Raw genomic sequence first — 12,663 nt, forward strand, 5'->3', positions numbered from 1 at the left:
ACCTTCGTAGCCTCTTCCGGGTTCACGCATCGGAGCCATGGACTGGACTTTCCCTTTCTGTATAAGGTCCCTATTATCGCTTGGTAGTTAGCGGCACGAGCTGCTGTCTTTTTGGCTTCATTTTTATCCTCGGGGAGTTTACTTTCTCCAGGTACTCTAAGTAAGGAGTCATCCAAGTCGGGTTCTGTTCCACCTGCAATATCGTGTCAGTTTTATTAAAAGCAGGTGTATGGACCTGTTGTATGTACACTTCATCAGGAAGCTGTTCCAGTTCTTCCTTGGATAATCGGCTAAGCAGATCTGCTTCTTCATTTTCCTCTCGGGGTATTCTTTGAAACTTGATGGTTACTCCTCGACTGGTGAGCTCGGCTTCTAAAGTTTTTACTTTAGCCAGGTAACTTTGCATAAGGGGATCTCTAGCCTGATACATCCCTGTTACTTGGCTGATCACCAGCTGAGAGTCGCTGTTGACCTCGAGATCGGTTACCCCCAATTCCAGTGCCACCAACATCCCATTTATCAGGGCTTCATATTCTGCCACATTATTCGAGGCTTTGAACTCTAGACGTAGGGCGTAACACACCTTAAAATCCTCTGGCCCCTTAAGCATTATTCCGGCACCACTGCCCTCAGTGCTTGATACTCCGTCCACATACAGCTTCCAGTTAAATTCTGGATGAGGCTCCTCCTCACATTGCTGTCTTGCTATCCCTGAGGATGATCCTCCCTGCTCCTCATTGAATGAGCACTCTGCTATGAAGTCGGCCAAAGCTTGAGATTTTATAGCTGTCCTGGGTCGATATTCTAGACAGTAGGGGCTGATCTCTACGGACCAAGCCAACATTCGACCTGAAGTTTTCGGCCTGCGTAGAATCTTCTTTAAGGGTTGGTCTGTCATCACAACTCCTTGGTGGCCCTCCAAGTAAACTTTGAATTTCCGAACTGCTAGCAATAGGGCGTAAGCCATTTTTTCAATGTCCGAGTATCTGACCTCAGTATCTCTAAGTACCTTGCTAACGTAAAAGACGGGTTTCTGCTCCCCCTCTTCCACCCTTACTAACACTGCGCTGACTGCTTGTTCCGAGGCCGCCAAGTATATCAGAAGTTCCTCTCCTTTTTCCGGGCTGCTGAGTACATGGGGCGAGCTAAGATATTGCTTAAGCTCTGTGAAGGCTTTTTTGCAGTCTTCCGTCCATTCGAAGTTCGGTACCTTCCTCAACGTTTTGAAGAATGGTAAGCACTTTTCCGCCGATCTTGACATGAATCGGTTGAGCGCCACTACTCTCCCAGTTAGTCTCTGGACGTCCCTTACACAGGTCGGCTCTGGCATATTCAATATGGCTTCCACCTTCTCCGGGTTGGGCTCAATGCCTTTTCCGCTCACCATGAATCCCAAGAATTTTCCTCCTCTAATGAAGAAGGCACATTTTGCTGGGTTCAACTTCATTCTGTACTGATCTAATACCCCGAATACCTCCTTCAAGTCTGCTATGTGTTGCTGGAAATTTGGGCTTTTGACCACCATATCATCTACATAAACCTCTACATTCCTGCCAATCTGATTTTTGAAGATTTTATTCATCAATCTTTGATACGGTGGCCCGGCATTCCTCAATCCGAATGGCATAGCTCTGTAGCAATAAGTCCCATCTTCAGTTATAAACGAGGTCTTTTCCTCATCCGACCTTTCCATTGGGATTTGATGATAACCAGACATAGCATCCAAAGAAGACATATAATCAAAACCAGCCGTAGAGTCGACCATTTTATTAATATCAGAAAGTGGATAACAATCTTTAGGGCAGGCCTTATTTAGGTCGGTAAAATCTATGCACATCCTATATTTGCCATTGGCTTTTTTTACTAATACAGGATTTGCTAACCACTGTGGGTACATAACCTCCCTAATAAAGCCTGCCTCCTCGAGTTTCTACACCTCTTCCCTGGTGGCCTGCTGTTTCTCTCTTCCCACTACTCTCTTCTTCTGTTTTACTGGCTTGGCTTCAGGGAGTACATTCAGTTTGTGTGTCATGACCTTAGGGTCAATTCCAGGCATGTCAGAGGGCTTCCAAGCGAAACTAGACGCATGACCTCGGATCAGGGCCATGACTTCAGCTTTTTGTTCTTTGGTGAGGCCAGCATTGAGACTGAAAACTTTTTCTGCCTCTGCTTCTGATAAAGGGAAGATCTCCAGCTCCCCCACCGGTTCTGTCCTGGCTTCTGTTTTCTCATCCCGAACCTCTAGAACTTCCGAGTCAAGAGCTTCTCCAGTGGAGCTCGGTTCTGCTACTGTCGCCAAGTATACTGCTCTTGCCTCTTCCTGGCTGCCCCGGACTATTCCCAATCCTTCTTCTGTTGGAAATTTAAGCGCCAAATACCTGATACTGGTGACAGCTTCGAAATTGAACAGTGCAGGCCTCCCCAGGATCACATTATAGCTCAACGGAAGTTTGACCACTAAGAATACCTCGTGGTGAGTGCGAGTCCTGGGTGCTTCACCTAAGGTGAGAGCCAGCTTCACCTTTCCTTCTACGAGCACTGGTACTCCTCCGATTCCCTTGATTGGTGCCCGGTCTCGGACCAACTATTCTTCCGGAATTCCCATCTGCTGAAACACCCGGTACGGTAGCAAGTTGACTTTACTCCCGTCATCCACTAAGACCTTCTTCACCCGATAATTGTGAATGACGGCCTCAATGACGAGCGCGTCATCATGGGGAATCTGAATACCCTGAGCATCTTCTGAAGAGAAGGTGATGGTCATGGGAGAGTGGTCAACGATTTGCATGACCTCGGTACTACTGCTCTCTCCTTCCCGATTTCTCTTCTTCCCTCGGCGGCCCATTCGACCTCCCATTCCTCCAACAATCATGTGGATGGTCCCACTGGATCCATCGTTTACTGGTCCCGTTCCTGTTCTCCTTGGCGCCTGGACCGCCGGACTGGGTTGAGGCCTTTGTCCCTCTGATTTCTTTATAAAGTTCTTAAGGTGCCCCCTCTTTATTAACCTCTCGATCTCTGCTATCAACTGGAAGCAGTTGTTAGTATCGTGGCCATGCGTCCGATGATACTGACAATATTTGTCAGGATTCCGTTGGTCTGCTTCCGACTTCATAGGTTTGGGCCACTGGAGGAATTCCTTATCTTGGACAGCCATGAGCACCTCGGCTCTGGACGCATTTAGTGGAGTTGGCTTCTCAGGGACCCAAGGGGGAGGCAATCTTGATTCAGGGACCCATGGAGGGGGAGGCCTTTGATCCCTACGTTCCCAGGCCTGCTTGTACGGCTCGAGTCTTTTGCTGTGTTTCTTTTCATGTTTCTCCGGCCTCCTTTCTTCTGAGGCTTTTTCTTTTCCTGTCATCCTTTTGGCAAATCGGCTTGTTACTAAGGCGTCGTCCTGCCTTATATACTTCTCCGCTCTCTGCATCAGCTCGGCCAGGGAGGTCGGAGGCTTCCTGCTTAAGGAGCCGAAGAACTCGGCAGAGGTCGTTCCCTTTTGCATCGCTTCTACCGCCCTTCCTTCATCGAGATCAGGAATCTGCAGGGCCTCCGTTTTAAAACGAGCGACATACTCTCTGAGTGATTCACCCTCTCTCTGCCTTACTGTCTCCAAGTAGCTCGTCTTCCTTTCTGCTGGTACCCCTGCTATGAATCGACTGATGAAGCGAATGGCTAGGTCTCCGAAACTCCTGATACTTCCGACCTCAAGGCTGTTGAACCACGCCCGCGCTAGTCCCGAGAGCGTTGTTGGAAATACTTTACACATTAAGGCATCAGACAGAGTTTGCAACTCCATGAAGGTCTTATAGTTCATGACGTGCTCCCTCGGGTTACCAGTTCCATCATAAGCCGCCATTGATGGCATCATGAACTTCTTAGGGACAGTTTCTTGCTGCACCCACTTTGAGAAAGGGGAAGAAGTAGGCAAAGAGGTTTGGCTTTGGTCTTTCTTACCTAGCTCGACGAGGAGCTGTTCTCTCAATTTCTTCAACTTTTGGTCCACCTTCTCGTCTTCTGGACTGGGTTTTTTCTCCAGGTGGTACTCCTCCTCCTTTGCTTCAGTTCCCGTCCACCCGGTTATTTCGGCGGAATAGTTATCCACCTCCTCATTTTCTATCATCTCTCTCGCCCTCCTCGCATGGATTTGGGCCTCCGGTCCTTCCTCTTCGCCGGCCTTTCTTCCTCTTTCTTCAGTATCGCGGCTGCTGGTTGGAAGGTGGTCAGGTGCAGGTCGGGGGTCATTGGTCTGAGGTTCCTCTACAACCGGGAGTGTATTTACTGGGGTGTTGAAGCCTCTGTGTTGCATTATCTGCCCCAACCAGTGGGCGGTATTTTGTAACTGGAAGGCCATGTTTTGAAGATCCTGGTTAGACAAGGTAATGGCGGGAGTATTCCCTACCAAACTTGGCGAGGGATTAAGAGGAACAGGTGTTTGGTTGTTTAATGTCGTAGGGCTAGAAAAAGAGAATTGTTGCCCCTCTTGGGCAGAGCTTAGGTCATTCGGGACGTTAAGGTTACTTTCTTGGTGATTAGCCATCGTGGATCTCAGTGGGTTTTGTTAAGAGTGAAAACTCCGGTGATGAAAAGATCTCCGTCGTTTCCCATAGACGGCGCCAATTGATGAGCTGAGATCCAATAGAATAGGGTTTTACAAGGGTTTTGGTATTGAAGAATAAAGCTTGTTCTATCTCTCTAGAGGGGTATCCCTTTTATCCTTTCTGTCTGCTTGCTGATGACGTACTACGGCTCTCCTATGATAGGGCCACGCGTCTCTGCCATACAGATATGGGCGTACGAGGATATCAGGCGCCTGCTCCATGCGTAACGGCCTCTGATTCTCCCCCGTGCGTACGCTCGAGCGGATCTGCCAGGCTGTAAGACGAGTCTCGTTCTGGATCCTGGGCTGGGCCGAGAGCTGGGCTGGACGCGGAACCCAGGAGGAGAAAGAATCCGTGGGGAGGTTACACGGGCTGGGCCGATCTCGATTAGAAAGAATCTGATGGAGTCCAGCCTCAGGGGTCTGAAGATCTGGGCCTGTTTTACTTGAGAGAGCCTGCGGGCCTTCCTTTCATGGGCCATGGCCTTAATCTAGGCCCAGGATTGGGGGTAGGGAAATCCAGCGGTCATCATTTTTTATTTTTTATAGTAAAAAGTTTTACGATTAATTTTAATATTGTTGTAGTGCTATTTTTTCTAAAAATAAATTTTATTAAATTACCATCAACTTTCAAGAAATGGGAAACAAAGTTCATTTAGTCAAGTTTTTTCTGCAATGAACTTTTGATCCGAGAGATAATTAGCCTAATTACCATCTCGCCTCTGTTACGGATAATATTAAATTATTCTACTAATATTATCTCTTCTCAATTAGCTGTATTTAGTTATATTCTAATACTAATCTTGTACTCTCATAGTTATCCTCTGTAACTACTATATACGTAGAACTGTATAAGTAGAGTTGATTATTGAATATAAAATACATTGAAAACCTAATTCTCTCATGGTATCAGAGCCACCATAATGGCCCTTATTCCACTATCCTCATCTTCCTCCACCTCTTCTTCCTCTCCATCAATTACCTCTGCATCTTCAATTCAGTCTTTATCACCATTAATCTCTCAATATTCTACAGAACCATTGTTACAATCTGTCTCATCTCCAGGTTTACCGATTATTTCTTATCTTGCTTCACCTATTCCTCCCATTCGAACACATTCCATGGTTTTGAGGACTAATCCAAAACCAAATCCAAAATATGCATCTGTTACTCAATTTGTGCCATTTCAGGAACCAAAAACTTTCTTGCAAGCTCATAAACAACAGGAGTGGCGTGATGCTATGCAAGAAGAAATTTCAGCTTTACTGAAGAATCAAACTTGGATATCGGTACCACGACCAGCAAAGGCAAATATTATTCAGAATAAATGGGTCTATCGGATTAAACAACACTCTAATGGGCATATTGAGCGCTACAAAGCTCGTTTAGTCACGAAAGGCTTTACACAGCAGCAGGGTCTTGATTACACAGAGACCTTTTCCCCAATTGTCAAGTTCACCACTATTCGCATTCTTTTGTATTTGGCTGTAACGAAAGGATGGAAAATGCGTCAGTTAGATATTTCAAATGCTTTTCTTCATGGTTTTTTAGATGAAGATTTGTATATGGAACAGCCAAAAGGCTTTGTTGATAACACAAAATCTGATTATATTTGCAAGCTTCAGAAATCTCTTTATGGATTGAAGCAGGCGCCACGGGTCTGGTTTGAAAGGCTCAAGAAATTTCTATGCTCTCTTCAATTCCAACATACACAGGCAGATCACTCTTTATTTATCTATACTAATGGTATTGATAAAATATTTGTGCTTGTCTATGTTGATGACATTCTTATCACAGGAACAAAGTCATCACTCATTGATTGGTTTATTCGAAAATTGGCTGTTACATTTCCTATTCGAGATCTTGGTGAGATTAATTATTTTCTTGGAGTAGAGGCTACAAGAACATCAGATGGCTTATTACTTTCTCAAAGTAAGTATCTCTCTGAAATCTTACAAGCAACAAACATGGAAGACTCCAAATCATGTGCCACACCTATGGCAGCAACACCAAATCTCAGTAAAGAAATGGGCACTTTATTGGATTCTATGAAAGAATATCGCCAGGTAGTGGGGGCCTTGCAGTATTTGACTATTACTAGATCAGATATTGCCTTTGCTGTCAACAAATTAGCTCAATTTTTACATTGTGCCACAGATATTCATTGGCAAGCATGCAAGAGATTGTTGCCTTATCTTAAGGGTTCCGCCACTCAAGGTCTTCTGCTTCGTCCATCATCAACTTTCTCACTTCAATGTTATTCGGACAGTGATTGGGCTGGTTGCCCCGATGATAGACGTTCCACAAGTGGTTACCTAGTTTATTTTGGTGAAAATTTAATCTCCTGGTCCAGTAAGAAGCAACCAACCGTAGCATGATCAAGTACAGAGAGTGAATATAAGGCTATCGCGAATGCTACTGCTGAATTAATGTGGGTTACTTCTCTTTTGCGAGAAATTGGATATGCTCCTAACCATTCTGCGACAATATGGTGTGATAATGTGAGTGCCATTTATCTTACTTCAAATCCTGTTTTCCATGCTCGCACAAAGCATGTTGAAATAGATTATCATTTTATTCGAGATCATATAAGGCTAGGCATTGTTTCTATTCGTTTTCTCAAAAGTGCGGATCAAATCGCAGATATCTTGACCAAGCCATTGGAACAACAATTATTTGCATCTCATTTATGCAAGCTTAGACTACAGTCACCTGCCCTTCAGCTTGAATACAAAATATATTGAATACTATATACATAGACCTATATAAGTAGAGTTGATTATTGAATACAAAATATATTGAAAACCTAATTCTCTCTAAGTTTTACAGCCTCGATAAGAAGAAATGCACTTCCGAAAAGTAATTAACAATACGCAGCTGATCATGGATAGTATTGTGTATGGTCATCGAAATTAACTAGACCTCCATGACAGGCATGGATCACAATTGCTGAGACTCCTTCAACAATGATACTAGAGAAACGTCTCCTTTTGAGTCAGCAAAAACTCTTTCTAACATGCTAAGCTTTCGAGAAGTAAAGGGTTAATTAGTATACATATGGATTTTAATAAAGAAATCCAATAATTCCAATGCCAACTTCAAATGAATCAAAGAATTTTGAAATTTTATATTGAAAGATCTAATAATTTAATCAAATTTTTTTAGGTTGAATTTCCAATACATCATTTGATGAATCTCATGATGAAGATGATTCGTCTTCCTCATTGACAACGCCTCCCAGTTTTATGGTCTTTATTTTGAAGCGCTCAAGCTTTTCAGCCGAATCTCCAATGGCTGATCCACCAATGCCTCGAGAAGAACCTGAATCAACCTTCAAGCCCTTTGATACAAGAGATGGTTTTGTTTTATATTTATCTAAAGTAATTTGATTTCGTATATTTTCAGGAAGCTTTTCATAAGATTCCACAACAGCTTTGACTAGTTCCTCGAATTTTTCCTTTTCTGCAGCTCCAGTTTCCGTCGTCTTCTCCTCTGTACAGTAATAGTCGCCAGGAACTTGCTCTGGAAATCTCTCTTCAGGTCTGCAAGCCTGAAACTCCATCCCCATATTAATGTCTGCGCCGACAGGATACGAGGTTTGAGGCAACTGTGTCTGTTCAGGCTCCAAATAATAGCTGTTAACAGGTCTTGTCGGCTGAGGAAAAGTGTTGATTACTGAAACACCAAACTGGGTTTGATCTTTAAAGTTGTTTGGAGCAGACATGTTGATGTTGTTTCTAACTTTGCACCGGCGCCCTTCACTCTTCAGGATTGAGGAAATTGCAAGAACTTGAATGTAATAATGGAGTGTGGAAATGAAGGGAAACGGTAATAGCAGTCTCTGGATAGTTGGAGAACTCAGGATTAATGAAGCTTGAAGATGAGTATAATTGTGTATATAGGAGATGGGCTTAAGGGCTGCTAGTTCTAGTTGACATTTCAAAGTTGAAAGATTCTGACTTGGAAATTCTGAACCCTTTCAGCCAGGAAAAGTTACAGTAGAATGATTCTGGGATTCTTCCGCGATTGGATTGGTTGACACGGTAGAAAGAAAGAAATTTCCATGCTCCTGCAATTTCCATAGACAGCGTCCAAGCTCATTGCTAAATTTCAAAAACCACATGAGAAGTCGGAAACAAATTTTAAAAAAGTTTTTTCCATCAGCGGTTAAAGCAATATAAAATTACCTTATTTGAAATAACAGAATTCAATTTTATTTTACTTTAAATCATGTAAAATATGATTTAAAATAAATATCCAGTGAATTTATAAAAATACTAATCCACTAATGTTAAAATTTAAATTTAATTATTATTTTTTAAAATTATTTTAAAGTTATTATTATATAAATGGACAATTATAATTCTATTTAATTTTATATTATTTTAAAAAATCTCTTAATATTTAATAAAATTTAATATTTTTAATATGAATATAATTAAAAAATCATTTTTGTAATATGTGTAAATAAATAAAGTGAAAAAAATTATAATATAAAGAGAGTAATAATAGTTATTACCCGTTTGCATAGATATGTTGACGAATAAGAAAATAGATAACAAAATTTTATATTTAAAAAGAAAAAAGGATTTTACCTGCGATAAAATGTAAATGTTAATTCCATATTGTAATTAAATTTCAGAAACTATTTGTGTATTTTTAAATATAATTTCTTATTATTACATTGAATTTACAATAAGATCAATTTACAAGTAAATGTATTTGTAAAAAGACAAAAAATGGAAAAAACAAATTAAAACTTAAATAAAATTGGATTTAAATTAATTATTAATAAGATCCAAAATGTAATGGGTAGAAATCATAAAAATAAATTTTTGTTTAGAGAAAAAATTACCATAATAAATAAATTAATTTTATTAAATAAAAAATTTAAAAATAAAATAAAATAAAATAAGAGAATTTAATGTAGAGAAATAAAATAAATAAAATATAGTTTAAAATTAAGAGAATCACGACGAAGTTAAAAGAAATAATTTTAATTTTAATTTTATTGATTGATAATATAAAAAATAATTTTAAATTAATTATTGGTAAATCAATTGTAAATATAAAATATGTTTTATATATTTGATTTTATTTAATTTTTAAATTAATTAAAAGACGTTTGTTAATTTATTCTAATTTTTTGATAACGATAAAAAATACTTTTAATACTTAATCCAATTACAGTATTAAAAAAAGCATGAATTTAACGCTTTAATACGACGATCACTAAAATAATAATAATAAAATAAATATAAATAACAATTAAATAGTTAACTTTTTTTAAAAAATACTAATAAAACAATATTATTGCAAAATTTAGATAAATAATATATTTCCCTCCAATTTGATTTTTCAAATGACTAATTACTGTGCAGTAAATGTAAGTCTCTGTCATGTGGTGGCCCTTCATCTGAAATTATTAACTGATGTCTCTTTTCAAAAATCCCACAATTCAAATAAATATTGGTCCAGATTGTCCTGTGTAAAAACTTTTTTTTTTTATACAAATAAGATAAAACTTTTTTTATACAAAATTTATCTCTAAATTGTAATTAATCTTGGCCATTCACTTGTCATTCCAACAAAATCATTAAATATTGTAATTTTTAATTGCAAATTAATTAAAAAATATTAAATATATATATAATGAAAATTAAAAGGAAAATTTTCCAAAAAAAAAAACAATTCGTTTCTTCTTCCTTGGTTTGAAAGTTTGGTTTAATTAACTTGAATATTTGGTGGCACAAGCTTTCTTGAGGGCGATATATATCTATCTAACAAACAAAAACTTCATTATATAATTAGAAAGATACAACTGGATCAGCCAAATCAATAATTAATGCTATATAATAACTCTCCTTGCAAATAATTGGTAAATTAAGTGTATTGGGTATTTTTAAAATTATATAATAAATTCATCCGATCAATAATTTTCTACCTTAAAATCTTTTAAAAATGAAAAAAAAATTATATAATCATCTCAACCACATAATTAATCTTCTATATATAATTAATTTGGTATGCATAATCATATGATAAAAATATTTACATATTAAACTATAAAAGAGAAGCAATTTGCATACACTCGATTTATTACAGACTCAAACTAAAAAATAAAAAGACCGAAAAAAATATCACGAAGGTTCTTTTTTATAAGTACCATAAACAGTATAAAATGTCTGTGCGACAGTTAGAAGCAGCAGAATGAGAGCAGCCAAAGCAGATATAAAGGACCAAGGAGTATCAAAATAAGTATACTTGAATCCTGCCCATTGAACATGCCAACTATTCTTGTAATACTGATTAACATCCTTAAACAACTCAGCCAAATAGCTCATATCAATATCAAATGCAACTTCTTTTCCAAGATTATTGATGAATTTTGCAACTTCTGCATCTGTTCCAAAGTAATTCTCAATAATATTATGATCACATAAATACTCAACATCTTTGTAAGTGTTCACTAGACAGTCTAGTAATGTTGCATATGTTGTCAAGTGTTTGGAGCTTCCATTGTGGCATTGCTCATAAGCTACGCAGTTAAGCAAGAAAGACCTCATAGTATCATCAATTGTTATCGTGGGCATTTCGATAACTCCATGCTTGAATTTCACCACCAAGAAGCTATCTTCTTTCCCTTGAGTCAGCTGGATTCCGGCGCGGCGAAGCTTGGACACACAGTGAATTATATGGCTTGGTGTGTCGTATTTTGGTGGTTGGGTTTGGTCAACATCTATGTAACTTGATCGAACTAAATCAAGAAGATGCCTACCTTTTAGATTTGCATGCTTGGCAATGGCGTCTTCTGGCCTATGTAGAGCATAGTTGAAGAAATTCAAAGCGAGGGTTGATAAGGAAGGACCTGATTCGTCTTCTGCCGACATACTTGATAAGTCAAATAAACATTCGAGAAGAAAGTATGGGATTTGATTCTCAAGTCTAAGTAAATCCCTATAGAAAAAAGTAATGATCCATTGCATTGTGAAGAGAGGATCATCAGCTTCAACTTGAACAACATCTCCAACTTTTCGAAATAATTCGATAATGAAACAACCATCAAGAACCATCATTTCGACGAGTTCATCTGTGCCGAATCGGATAGTTTCAGAGTAGCATTGTCTAGCTTTCATTTCTAGTGCCTCTACTGCCTTTAAAAGGTCCTCCAAGTGTAGGCCTTTAGATTGAATCCTAGAAAGCAAAGAATCCAAGTATCTCCATTTGTGCTCCTCAATCATCATAAGGTGAGGCTCCCCATGGTGGTAAGGGCCTATGGAGAGTATATGAGGTTGGTAGGACTTGCCGTTGATCTCTATGAAGCTCTGGGGTACCCTAAAGATGCAGCAGGAGCTTTTGGCAGCTGATTTGGTGAGTATAGTTGGTGGGTTTGCCATTTTCTGGTGCATCAAATTCAGTCGATCCTTGTTTATCTCCCAGATCTTCACCACATGCTGGTCTCCTTCCCCTTCTGCTGAATTGCTTCCCATTTCAGTCGCCATTAGTTATGGGTCTGAGATTGGAGATTAATCTTGGGAATAGGATTCTTATTCAGGAAGAAAGCAGGTTTTGTTGCTGCAACAAAGGATATCTTGGAAATTTTGTAGTGGTTGAAATTCTTTGTGATCTTTATAAGGGGTAGGCAACACTCAACAAGCTTATTAGAGCCGGCATCTAACACAAGCTTAGCTCGTTCCGTCTCATTTTCATTAAAAAAAATTAATTTTACTATACGACAATGTTAACTAAATTATAGATATATTTTAATTCAAAAATTAATCTTTTTGTTAAAACAATGAAAAAAATTATTGCATTTGGTATATATTTAAGTAATAAATGCACTGTAATGTTTTTTAAATTAAATAAATAAATAAATTTTGAGTCTTTTCTTTAATTTTTATTTTTAATGAAATATATATTACCAAAAAATAGATTGGATGGGACGAATTTATTCTCTTAAAATAGAAATTTTGAATTCAAATTCTGAATATTAAAAATATTTAAAATTTAAGAGCCAGTATTTTGTATTTTTAATAGATATATCTAGTATAAATTTGAATTAATTT

The 12,663-nt window shown here is 38.5% G+C and overlaps 1 protein-coding gene across 1 annotated transcript; it reads right to left on the bottom strand.

Moving 5' to 3' along the window:
- Window positions 1-10,733: 10,733 nt before the first annotated feature.
- On the bottom strand, window positions 10,734-12,236 carry LOC110619944 (UPF0481 protein At3g47200). The gene has a single exon (XM_021763464.2). The coding sequence runs from the start codon at window positions 12,097-12,099 to the stop codon at window positions 10,738-10,740; it is 1,362 nt and encodes a 453-aa protein (XP_021619156.1). The 5' UTR covers window positions 12,100-12,236; the 3' UTR covers window positions 10,734-10,737.
- Window positions 12,237-12,663: the final 427 nt, after the last annotated feature.

This window comes from Manihot esculenta, chromosome 8, assembly GCF_001659605.2.
Source record: "Manihot esculenta cultivar AM560-2 chromosome 8, M.esculenta_v8, whole genome shotgun sequence".
NCBI lineage: Eukaryota > Viridiplantae > Streptophyta > Magnoliopsida > Malpighiales > Euphorbiaceae > Manihot > Manihot esculenta.

Excerpts from the sequence above, each read along its gene's own strand:
- LOC110619944 (XM_021763464.2), bottom strand. The coding sequence starts at position 12,099 with ATGGCGACTGAAATGGGAAGCAATTCAGCAGAAGGGGAAGGAGACCAG.